This window comes from Plectropomus leopardus, chromosome 15 (genome assembly GCF_026936395.1).
Source record: "Plectropomus leopardus strain MGB_pleo_1.0 chromosome 15, ASM2693639v1, whole genome shotgun sequence".
Taxonomy (NCBI): domain Eukaryota; kingdom Metazoa; phylum Chordata; class Actinopteri; order Perciformes; family Serranidae; genus Plectropomus; species Plectropomus leopardus.
In genome coordinates this window covers 33,332,651-33,353,829 of record NC_142190.1, presented here as the reverse complement: position 1 = coordinate 33,353,829, position 21,179 = coordinate 33,332,651, and the positions used below count along the sequence as shown (strand labels likewise).

At 40.0% G+C, this 21,179-nt stretch overlaps 1 protein-coding gene across 1 annotated transcript; it reads right to left on the bottom strand.

Annotated features, from left to right (window-relative positions):
• Positions 1-1,907: 1,907 nt before the first annotated feature.
• dlb (deltaB) lies at positions 1,908-8,977 on the bottom strand. Its single transcript, XM_042499789.2, has 7 exons — positions 8,747-8,977; positions 8,425-8,664; positions 8,162-8,219; positions 7,742-7,999; positions 5,464-5,825; positions 4,237-4,453; positions 1,908-3,521 (listed from the first exon to the last, which is right to left on the bottom strand). The coding sequence occupies exons 1-7, from the start codon at positions 8,795-8,797 to the stop codon at positions 2,806-2,808; spliced, it is 1,902 nt and encodes a 633-aa protein (XP_042355723.2). The 5' UTR covers positions 8,798-8,977; the 3' UTR covers positions 1,908-2,805.
• Positions 8,978-21,179: the final 12,202 nt, after the last annotated feature.

Sequence of the window (21,179 nt, the reverse complement as noted above, 5' to 3'; positions counted from 1 at the left end):
AAGAAACTACATTCTGACATAAACTTTATACATTGTTTTAAAATCTGCCTCTTCAACTTTACTCCTCTACATGTCAGAGGGAAATATTGTGCTTTTCACTTCACTCCATTGCCATGGTTACTTTACAAATTAAGATTTTTGCATAAAAAACATGAAAAGAATTTATAAAATCTGATGTTTTGTAACAAATTATATGATCAGACAGTTTACAGCTGCAACAATTAGTCTTGTTAATGAATCAATCAGTTGACTGAAAGAACATTATTTGCCAGCTCTTTTGATAAACATTGTTATTAATGTCCATTTTTAGATACTTTTTTGAGACAATTTTGCTTTTTTTTTTTTAAACAATTTTGTTGTTACTGAGCAGACAGACTGTGTTGTTGTCTCTGCCTCACCCATCACTTACAACCTGACAGCTACTTTTGCTGTATTTCCAGATACTCAGTTTTTAAAGTTCTTCATTCACATAATATATGTACATATTTTTATTTTTTCTTTCTGTACAGTGTGATATGGCAGCACAATTTCCTACTGGGGAATATTTTACCACTTAGTATGCAAAAATATTTGAAGGCTATATTTCTTTTTGTTGATCGTGAATATATCCCACACCATGTGTGTATTTCAGTTATCCAGTGCAACTATCAGTCTGACTGAGCTGCTGTAACATGTGGTGTGGGATTAAAGTCATATCTCCTATAGTCACTGTAAACTGTAGTGAAATTATCAATTTAATGTATTGTGTAATTTAATTCAATCAAACAAAAATTTAAAAAAAAATAATTGCCCAGTTTCCAGCTTTTCAAATGTGGGGATTTGTTTCTTTTCCGTGTTTGAGAAATGTGAATTGAACATTACTGGGTTCTTGGTGATCAGTTGGACAAAACAGGCAACCTGAGATTTTTTAGACTAAACAGTAAGCTTATTAATTCGGAAAATATTTGGCAGGTGAATGAATACTGAAAATTACTGTTTGAGTTCAAATTCATCAACAACCACAGCACACTGAAGTTCCAGGCACCTACATGAACCATACAGGTGTACACCTCTAACATCCTGCCCAGCTGTTTTGGTGGAGCACATTTTTGAGTCACTATATCTGAATGAAAAATGTGTTGAATTCTAATCAACCTGACTGAGCCATCTCTACCATTCAGTTTGGGTTTTTTTTATGCGAAAAAAATCCACTAAATGTCGCTGTGTCTGTAAAAAGTCTGCCTTGTCAGTTTGCCCCCTTCCCGTTTACTGGTTACACAGCAGACATGAGGACTCTGTGTGGTAAAATCTTCAATGGAAGGAATGTTTATTTGACATGCAGATTTATGTCACTTCATACAAAAAATAAAATCTTAATAAGGGTCAAGTAATTTTTTTAAAAACACACTCTACCAAATGGTTGATTTGGTAAAGATAGTGAAGCTAAGCTTAATGAAATTCAAACTATTTGCTGAGATATAAATACATTTCATATCATTCATTGTTGTTAAATGATACATTTAATGCTATCCATTATATATATATGTACACATACAATGAAAATGTTCCAAATTTTTTACCAAACAGTTGAGTAACGTCTGTCATGGTGAACATAGTAATGCTGAGATCATAATTCTGCTTTTTTCTGAAATAAATATTCACTGTTGTTAATACTATATAATTTAATGTTAGTCTATTATATGTTTGGTTAAAGAAATTATATTGGTATGATTCTTTTCACCATTTCTGAGACATTTTCAGAGTACTGTAATGGTAAATATTCATGGAAATAATAGTAATGCTGATAATCTTACTTATTCCATGGTCACAAATTGAGAAATGTTGGTATAAAAACATGTTTCAGGATTTTTTTCCCTTTTTTGTTACTATATCCCCAAGGATACAAAAAATGCAAAGAAAAATTCCATTGCTTTTTCCTTAGAGAGGACTATAAAGGGATACAGTAGTCCGTGTATGCAGGGTTCACAGTTGCCAAACACAGACTTCAATCCATCAAAGCAAATCTTTTATTCCACATCACAACCACAACATAATGACATTAAATAATATGAATGGAAACATGTAACGAAACACAAACTTTGGCATGAACACAAAATGGCACATGAAAGAGCAATGTAATCAGTAGAATATAAACTATGTATATAACTGACAGTACTGGCTGACTTTGTGTGATAAAGCACATTGAACGTATATATATCCCTGCACTGAATATCTTTGGGATATTTCACACTCCCTTTACAGCCCAGAAAACATCCAGATACAACATTCAGCATCATATAAATATATCTCTACATCTGTGACAATCAAAGTGAAGCCGTTTTCAAATAAATAAATAATATAAAGAATAAAAATGATGGTACGCACAATAAGGAAATAATGTCCAAAGGAAGATTGAAAAGCAAAATGAAAATTCTCTGTTTAAAAAATGAGAAACGATGAAACAAAGTGAACATATGAAAAATAATAACCCAGTAAAACATGTTTTGGGTGAGTATTTTGACGTCCTGTATTTGGCATGTGGTTTAGGTCCTATGAAGAGTGGATGGTGTTATTTGTTTCTTTGGGTCTTAAACATGAAGAGCTTTGCCCCATATACTTTTTCAATAATCTTTGTAAACCATCTTCATCACAATAGTTCATTTGTCCATATTTTGTTTCTTATGCTTACATTTTAATGGTACAGTATATTCTGCATAAGCAGAGTGTTTTTTTAACTCATGGGTTTTCTCCTGTCTTCACTGTGCCTGAAGAGAGAGGAGCATCAAGTGCTAATATTCATTTTCCCCTTTGTTGGCGTCCTCTGTTTCATCTGAGCCCGGCCCCGGAGCCCAGCCCCATCTCGTCCCTCCATAGGAAGTCCTGCCGCTCTCCTCTGGCCAGGCTGCTCTCCACAGGGTTATGTCTGTACCCGGACCTGCTGTCAGGGCAGAGGGAGAGGCTGAGACGAGCCGTGCCGTTGCTGATCTTAAACAGGCCGTTGGGGCTGAGAAAAGCTTCTCTCTCGCTTCCTCCCAGGTTGTTGACCGCCTCCAGGTCATTGTAGACTGCAGTGTCGCTCAGCTGCTTCCTCCCCTGCAGTCTTCTCTTCCTCCTTAAGTAGATAATCCCCACTACCAGAACCAGCACCAGCACGGCAAGGATGCATGAGACGGTGAGGGTGGCGGAGGAGGGCTGGGAGCTTTGGCGCAGAGCGGGCTTGAAGCTGGGCTGCAGCGTGAACTCGCAGCTTGGACCCATGAAGCCCTTCGGGCACTGGCACACCGGACCAGTAAAGTGGGTGAAGCAGGTGCCACCGTTCTGACATGGGCGGGCACCGCAGGCATCAGAGCGCATGCTGCAGTTCTTGCCAGTGTAGCCCAGGGTGCAGGAGCAGGTGTAGTCATTGACCCCATCCTGGCAGGTCCCAGCATTCTGGCAGGGGGACGAGGCACAGTCGTCAATGTTGACCTGACAGTTGGCACCAGTGAAGCCGGCTTGACAACGACACAGCACGCTCTGGCCGAGGTCCAGACACTCTCCACCTGCAAAGGACAGAAACACTCTGTTCAGCATCCAGGAGATCAGGGAGGACCATTTGTTTAACCCTTTGAACAGCATTACTGTTCTTGTGCTGCTTTCAGACACCTTTCACAAATATTCAAACCTTTGCATCCTGAAGCACATTGGTGGAACAGTGAACATTTCTTACCAAGTTGCTCATTGCCTTTTTTCCCATGTTTTGGGGGGGACAGGCAATAGGCAACTTGGTAAGAAATGTTTCACAAATTGCAAGAAATTAGTAGATTTAGAAAAAAAAAAAAGTAAAAGCAAGGGAAAACTTATATTGATTATTATCATGATTGCATATTTCAAATGGTGTTAGAACATTATTATAATTTTTTCCAGATCATTTCCTTGTTTATTTAATGTACTTTTTTGCTTATTCTTTGTTTCTGTTTTTTTGTTGTTGTTGTTGTTGTTGTTGTGGTTGTTCTTATTTACTAATTTTCAGGTAATTTTCTTGTACTTTTCACAATTTTTTTTTTTTTTTGGTCACTCCTTGCCTTCTTCACGTGTTTGAAAGAAAACAAGCCAATTTGCTCAGGTTTCAAAGGGTTAAAGAGTGAGCCTTAATAGAAACTGCAGTACAGTGTACTGATGCTGGAGTGTGACACTGAAAGAATTTCGTCAGCCAGGAAACTGCTGGTTTGCACTTGAGCCACAAGATGTCCCCAGAGAGTCCTCAGCTGTGCTCACCGTTCAGACAGGGCCTGTTGCTGCAGCGGTCCAGCTTCTTCTCACAGTTGGAGCCGGTGTAGCTGGGGGGGCAGCGGCAGGTGTAGCCTCCGGTCATCGTCTCCACACAGGTGCCTCCGTTGAAGCAGGGGCCGTCTGCGCACGTCATGGCAATGATCTCACAGTTCTTGCCGTAGAATCCCTGTGGGCAGGTGCAGGAGTAGTCGTTCTCCAGGTCCTGAGGGCACAGGATGAAAAACCGGCATATTAGGTGTGAAGTCCTGCAGGGGAGCGTTCCATTTCTCAAGACGTTCCTTTCGTTTTATATTGTAGGATAAAGGACGAGGCCTATTAAGTATGAATTTGTACTTAAGTAAAGTACTTCTTCTTTACTTGAGCATTTTCTTTTCATGCCACTTTATATGTTGTTGTTATATTGTACTTGTTACTTCACTGCATTTATCTGAAAGCTTTAGTTAATTCACAAATTAAGATTTTTGCATTTTAAAAAACCCATAAGAATAGCTCATACAATATGATGTTCTGTTATTGAATAAATCACCAAAAAGCTGCCAACTATTTTGATAAACAATTAAGATATTTTCTATCTTTCTTTTTTATCTAATAATAATTTTAGGTTTTGTGCGGTGGGTTTTTATTTGTATTTTTTTTATGATTTAAGGGGGGTATTTTTTTTAATTTTTTTTACCAATTTGAGTTTCGAGAGATTTTTATATATATATCAAATTTTGAGGTTAATGGGGTTGTTTTTTCTATAACAAATAATTTTGAGGATTGGAGTGTTGTTTTGTTTTTGGATTTGTCTGTATGTCTGTGTATATTTTTACTTTTAATACTTGTAATACCTAATGCTTTAAGTAAATTTTCCTGATTATACCTACCTTTGGAATTGCTGCTGCAAGTGCTATGAGTCCATTCCAAGTGCAAGTGTAGTCATATTTATTGCAGATTCTCCTCGCCTGTCTGTTTTTATCTCCATACTTTTTAAAGCTAGTGTTTATGTTCTCGTGTTTAGTCTTAGGTGCCTTTTATTTAAGTGCTATCATATTTTGTCTGTATATAGACATTTATAATATATATACACCACTAGTATAAATGTTTTATACTAGTGAAAAGTTATTGTCCTTGTAATGTTTATCTTACATGTGATCTTGTTCCTTGATTGCAACTATTTTAGTATTATTGCAATTCTAAACTAAAGTGAACTTAATGTCATTGTATACTCACATTGCAGCTGCCTCCGTTCTTGCAGGGGTTGCTGTCACACTCATTGGTCTCCAGCTCACAGTTGGTGCCTCCAAAGCCAGGCCGGCAGGTGCAGGTGTAGCTGCCCTGGCCTGTGTTGGTGCAGGTGGCACCGTTGGCGCAGGGCTTGTGGTTGGTGCAGTAGTTAAGGTCCTGGTCGCAGAAGAGGCCCCCCCAGCCCTCCTGACAGTTACACTGCCACGGCTGGCTGCACGTCCCGTGGAGGCAGCCTGGGTAGTGGACGCATTCATTGCAGGAGGGGCCCTGCCAGCCCATGCGACACGTACAGCCCCCTGGGGCCTCGCAGTAGCCATGCCTCTCACTGCAGTCCGCCGAGCAGATGGCTGGGGGAGGAGAGGGGAAAGGAGGGTGTGTGATTACAATGGGCACGCCTTCTTATACATCTCACACACACATGCACATTTACAGCCCCCCTGTCTGACCCCAGTCCTGCTCCAGACTTCACTGTTGGTTAAGTATTAAGCCAAGCAGCTGGTAGGCACACCGCCCAAGAAAAATGCTTTCTTTTATCTCCCCATTTTACACACACACATGCACGCACGCACACGCACACACACACACACACACACAAATCACCTTGAAAAATGTGTGTGTGTATTGGGGGCCAGAGCTCTTTCTCTCATTGTAATAGAGAACAAAAGGCAGATGGAACAGCACAGAGCATCTTGCAACAGAATAAAACACACCACCACAGGACGTCACTGAGAGAAGGGAAACATTCTGTGTGCTCTGAAAAGATTCCTGTCTGTGTCGGAGATCAGAAATCAACCTGAGTCATAAGATAAAAACATCATCCATGCCACAACAAAACTTCAGCGTAATATTTGGGGTCTTGGGAGGAGAGCAGGTTTTGTCTTGTTTTACAGATTTTCAGCCCCTCACTGTTTGTGGTTTGTGAGGAAGTGCAGATGCCTTTGGTTATATTCACTCTCTCATTCTATCAGTTTTTTTGACTTACTCATATTTATGTGGTGTTTTGTTCAAGCTTATGTTTCGAGAGTTTATTCTGAAGCCTTCCTCCTTTTGAGATAATAGTTTTCAGAAGGATGCTATTTACTTCATGTGTTTTTTTTCATAGTACTGATTTCATCCTGGTATTTGATTCTGTTTTATATCTGTCCTTTAATTTGCCTGATTTGATCTAATTGTAGAACTGAATTGGTTTAATTTTGTTTTTCATGTAACAGTTTGTAACTGTTTTAAACAATGCTATACATAATATTTATTTTATTAGTTTATTGTTACAATTAGAAACTACTTATTAATACATAATAAATAAATATCTTTATTTTTGTGATCCCAAGTGAAAAATGTGTATTAAAGTATACTCAACTGAAGTCCACTTGGTGTACCTTATGAGCCCATGATTAATATGCAAAAAGTGTGCTATTTTTGAGTATATTAATAGTGTACTTGATGTGTTGAATATATGTGATAGTGCTACTAAAGACATACTAAAAAACAATTACATATACATATACATACATATACAATACATTCTTTTTTTTTTTTTTTTTTACTAATGCTGTCCGTTTTAAAAAAAAAAAAAAGTAGCCTACTTAAATCCAACTTTCCACTCTCACCTTTCTACTGGAAATACTTTTTCAATTACAGCTTAAGTGCACTTGAAATTCATAACTGGTTTAAATAAATTGTACTTAAAATGTCTTTTTAACAAATTTTACTTTTATCCCAAATATATTAAAACTGTATTAATTGTTATCTAAAAACTGTGTTTAGATTAACTTTAAGTAGAATGAATAAAATAAAAATATAAAAAATAAAAAGTACAGCATTAGTAATAAAAGATGTACTCAAGCATATTTAAATTAATCTTAATGGTGTTTCAAAATAGTACATTCAGGTCCACCTAACTCTATTTTAGTATGTTTTTGGTAGCACTGTAACAGTATATATACATATATATATATATATATAGCACATTCCAAAATAGCACGCTTTTGTATTACTCATGTGCTTGCGCAGCAGGCGACACTGAAACTACACAATAACATGAGGACAGGTTCAAATCTATTGAGAGCACCATCAGTACACTCATTGTACAGCAGGATGTGTGTGTGTGTGTGTGTGTGTGTGTGTGTGTGTGTGTGTGTGTGTGTGTGTGTGTGTGTGTGCGCGCGTTCTCCCCCCGCAGGTTAGTCACTGAACTGCACCCAGGGAACTGGAACAGAAGTAAAGTAGTAGTTTTATGTACTTGTTAATGAGGCTTAACACTCACGCTCAGAGCAGTAGTTTCCCTTCCAGCCCTCCAAGCAGATGCGATTGCCCTCCTCGTCGCAGGTGTAGTGTCCCAGCGTGTCGTCCCTCGGCCTGCAGTAGTCCGCGCAGCCGTCTCCAAAGTAGTACTCGTCGCAGTAGACGTGGTAGGAGTAGCGCAGCTCGCTCTGCTCCCCAAAGTGCACGTCCTGGGACCAGTCCTCACCGATGGCAAGTCTCCTCCGGGTAGCCAGACGGCTCACAAGGTTGTTTTGGTTGTCTGCGGAGAAAAGGGACGTTTTTTTAAATACATGTTATCTCGCAAGAAAGCTGCGTGTCAGGTGGAAACCACACTGGCACGCCGCAGCAGCGCATGAGGTTTATCTTGGCTCAAAGTTTTATTGATATCAGTGAGTCCAGTCAGATTGAAGGAACAACCTACCGGTGTATTCAGTGGGAGATTCAGCGTTCCAGGCCTCAATGATCAACGAAAATGTTCCCTGGAACAGAAAAGGGGCATTTAGTGCGAAGCAAGAGAAATAAACAGTGAAGCATGTGGGTGGCCTATTTTACGCACTTTTCTGACTTCAATACGTTTATGGTACATAGACTGCATCTCCACTGTGTATCCAACCCTGTCCCATCTGCAGCTTACAGCACTCCAACACATCACTATCGTTTGTGTAAATGTGATTATCCATTTACCGGCCACTTGAAGTGGAAAGGCACCCTGATGGGAGCGCTGCTGGAGATCGAGGTATGATCGGCTCTGATCACGTTCGTGTGTCCGGTCCCAAAGGTGCATGGCGGCTCTGCAGAGATCACATCCTCCGGGTGTTTCAGGCAGATTCTGAAAAAGATATGACAGTCCCTGTGTCTCCTGCAGATGCGCTGCGCCGTGTGGAATGAATTAATTTTCAACTCAAACACACCAGAGGACAAAACCTGTAATGACAGAAAAACATAGTATGAGTCCCGCTGAAGAGACCTTTCCAGATGATTTCAGCACATACAGAAGTGAACTTACCACGTGCACTGAGGCTAGAGCCAGGAGGTATCTCAGGTGTAGGTGTGCCATTTCTTCTCAGAATTTGCTCTCCAGCTCTATGTGGATATTCAGGATGTTCAGTAATATTCCCAAAAGATGTTGAGGAAAAAAATCAAAAAAGTTTCATCACTTTGAACTCTGTAGTCCTGATGGTGTTTCTTAAATCCTTGTCTTCTGGTGATAGTTTCCTCCGCTGTGCTGTGGTCCTTATTTCACTTGTTTAGGTTCTGGTGCGTAAAGCCGCGGAGAGGTTTTATACCCTCTGATACTGCGCGTCACAGGCAGAGAGGCGGAGCCGGAGCAGACCTCAGGGGAGCAGCCTAACACAGGGGGCCTGCCCGGGGGGAGGGGGCTGTTACACAGCCCACATCACACCTGGACCAAGCGCTTCATAGGAATATACATTACAAGCTGCTGCTGGACAGATATGTTACCCGGGAAGAATGAGCTCATTTAGGTGATGGAACTGAATCACCACAAAGGTGTTGGATCGACCAAAAATCTACAACAGACCTGAAAAACAGAGAACTCCCAGCCCTTCGAAACCTGATTGACAACAGTTTTCTTGTGCTGTGTCCAGACTCCTTTCGCAAACATCTAATCATTTGAAACGTGAAAACATTGGTTAGATTTTTTCCAAAAACATTGGGGAATGGGCAATCGGCAACTTCTCATGAAATGCTATGCAGATCGCAAAAAAATAAAAGGTGCCAAGAAAATGCCCTGAGTTTAGTTTAAAGAGAGAGAGAGAGAAAAAACAAACTTTTAAATGACTAGGAAACAATATCCAGACAACTACATAATTGTTTTAGTTATGTTTTTGAAATGATGTTATAAAATAAATGTATCATTATATTATAATTTATATTGATTATTTTAATTTCATTTTTTCCAGGACGTTTCCTGCTTTTACCCTTTTTTTCTTTTGTTAGGCCTAATTTCAGGTGATTTTGTTGCTAATTTTTGGGTCATTTCTTAAGTTCCTCACTGCCTTTTCCATGTTTTGGGAATATATTTAGCTAATTTGCTCAGGTTTCAAAGGATTAATGTTTTTCTTTATAAGTTAGTGTCTAGATAAAAACGACTGCGGGCCTAATATGAAACACATGACATCCAAGAGAATAAACAATTATTTCGGCGTTCACATTTGGAAAATTTGTCAAACAAAGAGCGTGCCAGGACATTCTCTAACTGAAGCATTTCATCAAAGATGGACTTCACCATTTAACTTTAACACCAATTTATAGATCATTGTTCACAAAGTTCTTTTTCTTGCCTGTACAACAAAGATCAGAAGGAAGCGGGGAAGAATGGCACATAGCTTTTCTTTCTTTACATAGAACATTATAATTGCTGTGACGCGTGTGGGCTGACAAAGAGCGTGCAGGTCCCGGAGCAGCAGCCATTGTGCGTCAAGCGGCCATTCAGAAATCCTCTGATGCGCTCCTGGGCCTGTGTGTGTGTGTGTGTGTGTGTGTGTGTGTGTGTGTGTGTGTGTGTGTGTGTGTGTGTGTGTGTGTGTGTGTGTGTGTGTGTTTTTGCGGAGTTGCTGCAGAGTTTGGACTATCATGTTGCTTTTGTCTGGACCTCATGCGAACAGCTGTATGGTAATCAACGGCACATGGTCGACAGTGTGGGGCTCCACACACGGCTATTGTCTCCCCCAAGCGTCCAGCCCCCAGAGCGCGCGCATGCACACACACGCACACACATACACACAAACACAAACCGCTAACCACCTATTGATTTAGGCAGAGCTGCGGCCTGCCGTCGGTTTCAGCACCTGTCGCTGGCAGGATGGTGGAGGGTAAACACACCATAACTGTTGTTTACGTAGCAGAACTGATCACCTCTGAGAACAACTTGCATGACTGATAAATTAGAACAATAACCAGCCTCAGAATAAATGAGCGTTTGCCCCTTGAAAATAATATCGTACACAGTTGAGACGTGTGTGTTTGTGTGTGTGTGCGCGCGTGTGTGGAGATTGTAGATGGGCGGGGTGACGGTCCTATTGATATTCTAATTAGAGAAGGGGACGCGTGCCTGAGGTGGCCCCTACACATACTGGCACGCTTGCCTGCAGGACAACAAGGGAGGAAACTACACAGCTGTATGGAAAGTAAACTGAGCAAACAGTTTAACAACCATGGCTCCAAAAGTTGATCCAAGGGGTCTTCAAGGGCTTTCAGGGGGACAATTTTGATTTTACCACAATTTCTACAGATCATCAAAACTCAAGAACGCTCTAGATTAAAACTGTTTCAGGCTTTATTCCATTGTCTCACATGAATACAATGAACAATAAATCAACACAAAAGATGTTCCCCAATGTTGTAGGGGAGAGTGGGGTTAATGGGGACAGGGGGACAGTGCATTTTGAGAAAGTTAGAGGGCAACTATGCCATTTGCCATATTTAGCCACTCACCCTCTTCACTTTCAAACTCAAAGTAGTGACTTTCTAACTATTCCTGAAATGTTATTCATTTTCCGACGTAACAGCATTTTTGCTTTTGTCTCTTTCGTTATTTTCCTTCTACAGTCTGTTTTTAGTTTTGCTATATACAAAAAGCATAGCATTGGACGGCTGATTTTCTGGCCTACCACTTGGCTAGTTTTAGCTGTGTGAATCTTTGCTGGTAGCACAGATTGCCAGGTTGAACGATCCAATACAAGGAGCGCAAGGGTGCCTAGAGGGCAGGCAAAAGGGGTGATGTGTGGGTCTGACAAACCTCGAACTTTCATTAGAGAGTCCAGTGTTCGCTTACCATCCCGTCCGATATGGAAATATGCTCAAACAAAAAGAATTTACGGCCTCTGTATAATCTGACTATAGAAGTAATTTGTTGAAACAGCCAACAGTGTGTGTATGTCCGTCTGTCTGCTGCTAATTTTGCAGATAGCTAACAGACCAACAAGCCTAATTTTTGTGTGCATATTTGTCTGTATGCTCGAGGACTTCTTGCTATTGGGGTTATTCATAATTGTAAGAAAACCAGTTTTATTGATGGCTCTACCATCACTGACTGCTGACTCCTCACTCCTCTTAAATGTCACTAGTGGCTGTAAGCTCTCCAGAAATCAGCTTGGTTAAAGTCAAAATGCCTAACCGTCTGTTGCAGGCCACAGTTTTGCCTTAATCATGGCAGAAAACTGACATACATATAAGAGTTTGGTCTCATTTTGAACCAAAGCATCTGCAGATTAATTCAAAATCTGATATATTATGATGCATTAAAGGTTGACATGATATAAGATGAATTAGTCAGAATTGTTTTTTGTTATTTTTACTGCCATCATGACAATAAGGAGCCAGAAAGGGACAATTCCACTGACCAGTTCCATAGCCCAAGGTTTGTAGCAATAAGGTTTTGTTGTGTTTGTCAAACATGTTCTCATCCCAAGTCATCACATATTGCAGCTTTGCAGCAGATGCATGCTCCAGGTATCCCTTTGCATTTGCTGTTGACATTTTGGGATGTCGCTACCTTGATGTCAACACAAGCACATGGTGGGATTACACTGTGCATGATTATGTTTAGACAACAACAGAACATAGCAACCAACACTGGAATATCAACAAATGCACATGCTGCCACAGATGGTTAGGATTAGGGGAACGAGGCACATGGTAAGGAAGACATCACATTCAGACAGGAAGCAAACAGCACACTTCGACATGGAAGTCCGGGGTTTGTCGGACTCATCCACCGCCCATTATTGGCAGTGTGTCAACCTGATGCCATTCTGCTACGTATCATGCACACTTGACAGGTTCCGGCTGGCCAAGTCCGCAGTGACGCCACCCGTCCAAGTATCATGTGGACACTGCAGGTGCCATATAATTAACCTGTGACTGCTTCTGTCTGGCCACATTCTCAGCTGATGTCATCCAGCAGCATATACATATGAAGGCGAAAAGTGGCTTTTGCTGTCAGTATCTTATGCCAAAGGTTCTGTTAAAGTGGCAGTATTTGACAACTTCGTAATGAGACCGGGCTGGTCCCCCACACTGCATCATCTCCACAACAGAAGCACTTCAGAAGCGAAATGTTCTGACTGCCTGAAATTTATTTGGTGGATTTGATCAGTTTTCCTTGATATTTGTGCTTCTGTCAAGTAAATTATTCAGCTATGTAGTTAAACTGTTTCTTTTTTTGTCTGTATAGTTGTGTTAATTGTTTTCTTGCTCTGTTGTGCTGTAGCCTGCAAACAAAGTTAATACTTTCAAAGTCCAGTTATGAACAACATGGATCAGAGATTTTTGGCTGTTTTAGTTATTAACAAAAACATTAATCTTCATAGTTATATTGTATCTATATTCATATGTGACTATTAGCAGGAAAACTAAACAGTCATGTATTTGTATTTGCTCCAGAAACATGCTGTAGCCAAGCTGCAGAAATAACAAGAATTGTTGAGAGTGGCTGCAATCAGCTCAGGCGACCGACCGGCAGAGATCTGCATTTCACTGAGTGCATGTCTTTAGTTTTAAATGCACTGCATCCATTTCTAGTGGAGGAGGGTGAGTGTGTCTCTGTGTCAGTAAAGCAGATGGACCATGCACCCTCTCTGCTGTTGTCATCTGTATCACTTGCAGTGTGTGACATGAGTGTGCCACGGGGCATGGGAACCAAAGAGGAGTCATGTCATCCCCCTTGGACCTCCCACCAGTGTGAGTGGCCGGCATCTGTCCCATCTACAGCCCACAGCAGCTTGGAAATCCCTCTCCCCAAGGACACTTGGCGAAAGAGAGGGGGAGCTGCTGCAAATATGACCCCTGCAGGCTCTCAGGGGAGAAGGCAGCCTGTTGTGGCCACTCCTGCAGGCCCAGCCTGCTGTCTGACTGCAGAACAATAGGAGGTGTGGAATGGGAGTCTGGTGGGTCGTGATGCTCTGGTTGTGTGTGTATGTGCCTGTGCATACATACAGCCTCAAATTTATGTATGTCATTTGGTTGATTGGTTGATCTCATTAGGACGGGACCTAAAAATGCACACAGCCCTGCCATATCCCTATTGTTCAAATTTATGGCTGAGTCAGAGGGGCGTGAGGTATGTGGAGGGGCATTATTAGGCAAATCACTGGTGAGCAATAATACAGACAAAAATACTGCACTGTATTTTATGTCATCCTTAGTGAAATCAATGTCTGAAACATTTAAGGACATCTGTGCCTACTTAGTTAATCTACTTTGACTTTAGCCTTCTTCCAGACTCCTGCAGGACAGCAGGTTGACAGTGATACAGATACAACTACTGTACTTTCCCCTTAATGTCTCCATCTACTTTCACCTCAGCTTTGAACTCTGCTTACTGCTACAACACACAGAACCTTTATTTCATATTTTAGCCTCATGGTTAGAGTTCTTATGATAAATCAAGCCAAGATTTATTTATTTATTTATTTATTCACAAGGGGCATAGACAAATCAACAACAGATGACCAAAGTGCTTTACATCGAGAAATTAAAAATGAATTAAAATTACAACTGGATAATTAAAATGTAAATAAATGAGCAACAGACAAAATGGATCATGTTCGTTTGTGGAAGAGCTGTAAAAATGTAATCCAGGCTCTTTGATATGAGTGTCACAAACTGGCTTGATTTATTTCAAAACCAAGGGGATAAGGCAATGAGCAAGGACAGAAGAAATGAATTAAAAACAATTGCCAGAAATTAGCAAAAAGTACAGAAACATTTAAAAGGAAGGGAAAGTAAAAAAAAAAACAAAAAAAACAGGACATGCTTAAAATTCTGTAACTTAATTTTAAATACTTATTTGTGAAAATTATAAATGTATTTTTTCCCTAGATTTTTTCAAAATCTACTAGTTTTTTGTAATTTGGGGAACATTTCTTACAATGTTGCTCATTGCTTTATTTCCCATGTTTTTGAAAGAAATTACACCAATATGCTCAGAATTTAGAAGTTGAAATGCTTGAGAAAGGTGTTTAAAAGCAGCACCAAACCAGTTTGAAAATCTGTTTTTTTTATGGCAACATAAAAATATGATGTTACTCTCAAAAGAGCATGATTCCTTTATAATCCTTAAAGTTGTTCATTTTCTGTATTGATTTATTACACATAAACCAGTTTGTGCCAGTTATCACGTATTATCCATCAACTCATATTCTACCCCACCATCATTATCACTGTTCCATAGTACACTAGGAAAACATCAATCAGTCATCATCATTTACTTTGAATAGGTACCACTTCCTGCCTCCTTTGCTGCAGGAGAGCTGGACTCTCACATTTACCATCATAATATCTGTAGTGCTGATGTGTTGGTTACTGAAAACGTGGGCCAAATAGTTGATAATGGGTTACAAAGAGGTGTGTCTCAATCCTGTTTTGGCTAATTGTTCTGAACAGCTTTTGAGCTTTCTACTGTTGTGACCACACGCATCATCCCCCGGGGGTAAACTGGTTCTGTGTTTCTATAAACTTGTCTTTGCCTCCTTATTGGCTCAATGACCCTGTTGTCTCAAAGCCTGGGTTTCCTTGGTTGCTGACTTTGGTTAGTTAATCTCTTAGGTAATTAGCTGTAAACCTTTCCCACCAAAATTATTTGCATGCAGCTTTTTAAACATGGGTTAACCCGCTAAAAATGGGCTATAGACAGCATTTCCATTCCCAGTAGAGCAGAGCTGTGTACACAGCTCTGTAGCAGACAAGTATGTGTGTGTTTGGGTTTTTATTTTTTTGATGTGTCACATTCAACACCACAGACAGGCTTGAGATCACATAAGTCAACAGTAGAAAGCAGCATGGACATAGGTCTATGAAAACTCTAAGAGGATTACTTCTCTTTATATATCTCTTACAAGGAACTTATTCACTTTCTCTTTGGTGCAGACTAATTTGGATTGATGTTTTAGCGCTGATTGGGCAGAGACAGACAATATTTAGTGATAGTGTGTCAATGCATTTTGCTGGTTAAGAAGCTGAAATTAGCAAGTTCACTCAGGTGTTGTGTTTCCATCAGTGTCAATCAGAGCCAGAGATAGAGGAGATAAATATCAATGACTGCTGCAGTCATTTGACCCAGGTGTGAATGCCGATTGTGCATCGCATTTAAAAGCCAGATGTTAGCAGGTGTGTTTTTGGGCAGTGAAAAATTGGCTTCAGTTAGTTTACTAACTTAATATCACAACATAACAGTATTTAGATGCTTTTGTGATACCACAATGGAAAACATTATGTTAAAAGTTCAAGTACAGCATTAAAATTTTACTTAATAAATAAATGTATAGAAGTGTAGTAGCATGAGACATCCTGCTGAATGGCTCCATTCAGAGCGTTAGATTAGCCTATAATTTATATCATACTGTTTGGTTTTTATTACTGATACACTGACAATGTGAGCAGCATTTTAATGTTGTAGCTTGTTGAGGTGGGCAGTTTCATCTTCCAATAGGTACCTTACCCAGGGGGTGTAGATTGGTACAGGGTCAGAGAGCATTTGTTAAAGGGAAGCAAAGAAACCATATAGCTGGAATTTCTTCGAACTAGCATTTGTTGAGAGGCGAAGTGCACCTTTAACAGGTTGTGAATCAATCAACACACCTTAAAAGCCATTATGACAACTTCCTGTCTTGCGCGGTCAGTTTCAACTGGATTATGTGAGCTGGGGATACTGTTTTTTCTCACTTGGAGAAACAAAAGTGGCAGAGAGTCATTCCTGTGCGCTCCAGCAGCACTACACCCCTGTTCCTCTCTTTTCCCTCTCAGCAAGGCTCTTACATCGACTGTGCACATCCTTAAAAACTAACACGACACAGATGCAAGATGTATATAAACATGTATATATGTACATAAACAGCAGAGGCAGTGTAGAAACAGAGCGGATGTGACACAGCAACGAGGATTACAAGTGGCAGAAAGTACAAGAATGTGGCTTGGAAATGCATTCACATTTACACCTTTGTTCAATGTGGTCACTGACCTGATCACCTATGGAGGTGGCTTGGCAGACTGGATCACAATTTGTTTTCAGTGTGTCAGAGTGCATTTACACTACATTCATGTGATCAAACACAATGCGACTGCAATGTGATCACAAAAAATGCATTTTAATAACAGGTGTAAAGGGGGTGTATGGTTAGGTACACGTCTGTACAAGTTACATACATACAGTTCTCAGGGTGCTATGCAAAAGGTGTTAGGTGGAAACATGGCTAAAATGATTCTACAGTTAAAAATAGCACACAGATCAACCTACAACCTATAGAGCATTTTCCTGCAGTGGCTGTGTGGAGGTCATCGCAAAAAGGTTTTTACAGATATGTGATTATTGCCTTTACATATTGAACCACAAATCTGTCTGTGTGACTCACTGACCACATCACCAGTCCTCCACAAGTCAACAGATAAGATGAGGTAAATAAAACAGAACTGTCTGGCGTAGCAGCTGATGTATAATTACTCTTGTTGGGGCACAAAAGAGGGCATGATAATTATTTAATCCCCTCCAAGCTGAGCAATAGATCTGCCTTCCTTCAATCCTACCTTTCCTCTCCGGCCCAGACTGTGTCCTGCAGCAGCTCAGTGGCAGATGGTAGATGAAAGAGGGAGCTGGGAGGAACAAGAGAAAGAGAACAGGTGGGGGTGAAAACTGAAGAAAAGGAGAGGGCACAGAGGTCAACTGGGGCTTTAGGAAAAGGGGAGGAAACTTACATATAGACTTGCAGAGGGACAGATCGATGGATAGATTTTTTTCCCTTTTACTGTGCCTCTCTAAATCCATGTCTTTTTGCCAGATGTCAACCAACCCTGAAGAAACTTAAAAAACACATCTGCAGTTTAAAGCTTTGGAAAAAGACGAAGCAACATTTAACAGTACTGACATGTTTAGAAAATATGCTGTGTATGATCTGAGTCTTTTTTTGATCCTCAACATGTTTACTGCTGATGTAGCATTGGATTCAACCACATGAATGCAACATCTCATGTGGAATAGTAGAGAAATGCTGCCTACACAGGAATTTAACAACTGAATTTTTTCAGGCAAAGGTTTAGTATAAATATTCACTTTCTAAGTAAAATAGACCAAGCCGTATTTTACTCTGAAGAAAGGAGATGGGGGTGGAATTGAGTAAAATGCAGTTTTATAGGTACTCTAAGTGAATAATGGTCTTTCAGAGAGGCTTAAGTGTAAGCTTTAAGGGCTCCGTAAAGAGCGGAAGGTAAGGGACCTCAACACAATATGAATACAGCTGCCTATTCAGGATCCCAGCACCCCAGCCAGACGCTAATGCTGCCCCCTGCCTTCCAGCTATGGAGGAAGCCTGAACAGACTGTTGAATTCCTGCTGCATCTTGCCCTGCTCCCTCCCTGCTGCGGCACGCCAGCTCTGGCCCCAACAGCTGTTTAGCCAACTGAGGCAGAAGGGCTGCAGAGGAACAATGCAGTGTGACTTCACTCTCTCTCTCTTTGTGTGTGTGTGTGTGTGTGTGTGTGTGTTTGTGTGTGTGTGTGTGTGTGTGTGTGTGTGTGTGTGTGTGAATGAAAAGAAAAGTCTGTTTTTGTTCACTGTAAGCAACCAAACATGAATTATTAGCTGCATTAATAAGTGCATTGATGAGTACATTAAGCAGAGGAATTAACCTCTTTTTGACCATTTGCGTGGTCACAAGCTCCTTCTATAACTTTTTGTAGTAATCTGAAAATGGACAGCACTTAGTCTGTGTTGGTATCTTGACTCATATTATGATGCTCACATTTGTATGTAGTTATTATTTTTGTTTTCTCTTAAAGCGCTGGAGCTGAGCATCTGGTTAAAACTTCAACTGTTGCCCCGCTGTTAAATTTTGAATGTAAGATCATTTAACCAGTGGTAAAAAAAAATAAGCATTTGAAAGGATTCCCACTGTTAAAGACATTAAATGCATTAAAAAGAACTGAATTTGACAGTTCTGCCTCAACTCTTTGAACCCTAAACAAAATTGTTTGATTTCTATTGAAAACATGGAGGGAAAATAGCTGTGAGCAACCGAGCAAGAAACGTTCCACAAATTGCAAGAAATATAAAATACTTTTGAAATCGTATGGCCCTCACCTACACCAAAATTAAAAACACAAGTCCATCCTGAGTTCCTACATCTTTTTTTAAAATGCCTGATCTGCTTTACAGCACCCCTTCCCCCCTCATAAGGAACAAACAGTCTCGATCTCTAATCACCAAGGGGTGATTATGCCCCCTGTAGCCGGCAACCAGGAGGACATGCAGAACACCGAAACCAGTTAAAATCTGACTCCGATGTTTACATGACGGAATAGCTTGACTGCAATTGAAATATCTAGGTGTGTTAGTCAGTTTTGGGAAATTCAAATTAGTCCAATTTCAGTCAGACTAACACAATAATTTCACTTTTTCAAACATCATGTAAACATACTGAGTGTTACTCATTTTCACTGATGTGGCAGTCATTATGCCAATATGCTAATTCAGCTATTTTCTTTTTTTTTAAACATCTGTTTATTGATTTTTAAGTGGTGTTACAAAACAGCAAAAAACCACAGTACAAATATTTAATAAAGAAAAAAAAGAGGAAAGAAAGAGAAAAAAAAAAAGGAAATGGCGGTGACACATATGCAAAAACAAATGATAAAGAGGTTACTATGTGATGATCACATAAGTGGCAGAGTATCAACATCTGACATTAAGACATGGCTGAACTATCTTCTAATTAACCATGTAATCATTTCAACCTTTCAATCACACTAATGACAGGTTGCCAGACTTTCAGAAATAGGTCCTCCCTGCATGACATTGTGAATCTAATTTTCTCTAAGTGTAACACATTCCCTAATTCTTTCAACCACATATCAAATGTAGGAGGCTTCTCAGATTTCCAGAGCTGTAGCAGTAATTTTCTGGCTAACAGGGTTGAAAGAGAGATGGCCTGAGCTTCATGCTTGTTCATCACCCCGCCCAGCTCAACAACCCCAAAAAGTGCAGTTAGAGGGGCAGGGGAGAGCTCTTTGCCAAAAGCTTTGGCAAGAAAATCAAATAAGTGACCCCAGAAAGGCTGCAACTTCTGACATTGTAAAAATTGGTGGGACAATGTCCCTTGGTCTTTTGAGCATTTTAAACAAAGTGGTGAAGCTTCTTTAAATATTTTATGTAATCTAGTGGGAGAAAAATGCAATCTGTGGACCACTTACATTGTATCAGAGCATGCCTAGCATTTACAGAACTACTATGAATGTTTTTAATACAGGTTTTCCACAATTCTTCGGAGATATCTATACCCAGTTCATTCTGCCAGTTTGCCCTAAAAGAATTTAACGATGGACTGTTAGAATTTTGTAAAATATTGTAAAAACGAGACACATTGCCTTTCGCGTAAGGTTTAATGTTCAATATGCTGTCGAGTGCGGCATGGCACGGCCTCCGCTCAAAAAATGGTACATGAACCTTTAAGAAATTGCCCAGTTGTAGGAAGCGGAAGAAGTGTGAATTTGAGAGTTGAAACTTCTGTTGGAGTTGTTGAAATGAAGGAAGGTTATTGTTAATATAGAAATCTCTTAGGGTGATAATTCCCTTCTGACTCCAAATTGCAAAAACTGGATCCTCAGATCCTGGTTTAAATGCATGATTGGCACATATCGGGCTATCTAGATAAACCTTGGGAACCTTCAAAACAGACACCACCTGAGACCTTACTTTCAACGAGTTTTGGATTATAGGATTATACTCATATATGTCTTTCTTAATCTTTACTGGACTGTTAAGGAGTGCTGGAAGACATGAATGCTTACAGGAAAGGTGCTCAATCTGTAGCCATGCTGGCATTTCTCCCAGCTTACTGTTGGGCAGGCAGCTGCACCAGAAAGAAAAAATATTTAAATTAACAGCCATATAGTATAGTTTAAACTGGGGAAGACCAAACCCTCCTTCACTTCTAGCCTTATTTAAATGCTTCCTAGAGATTCTAGGCACTTTACCGGACCAGATAAAAGATGAAACAAGAGTCTAATTTCTTAAAATACGACTGTGGAATACTGATTGGAATAGATTGGAAAATGTACAGAAATCTAGGCAATGTCACCATTTTGACTGCATTAATACGTCCCACCATTGAAATCGGCAAGGTATTCCAAAATTCAATGTTTTTTTCCAGTTGCTTTATTTTTTCCTCCAATTTTGCTCCAGCAGTTGGCCTAGTTCGCTTGTGACTATTATACCTAAACTTGTAAATTTATCTAAGACAATCTTAAATGGGGTGGTTTTCAAGAAAACCTTGTCCACTGATTGGGATAAAGGCATTAGTTCACTCTTTTCCCAGTTTATCTTATATCCCGCAAATAAGCCGAAATGATTTATTAATTCTAATAAAGGGGGGATAGAGTCCTCAGGATTTGAAATGAAAAGGATAACGTCATCAGCGTAAGCCGAGATC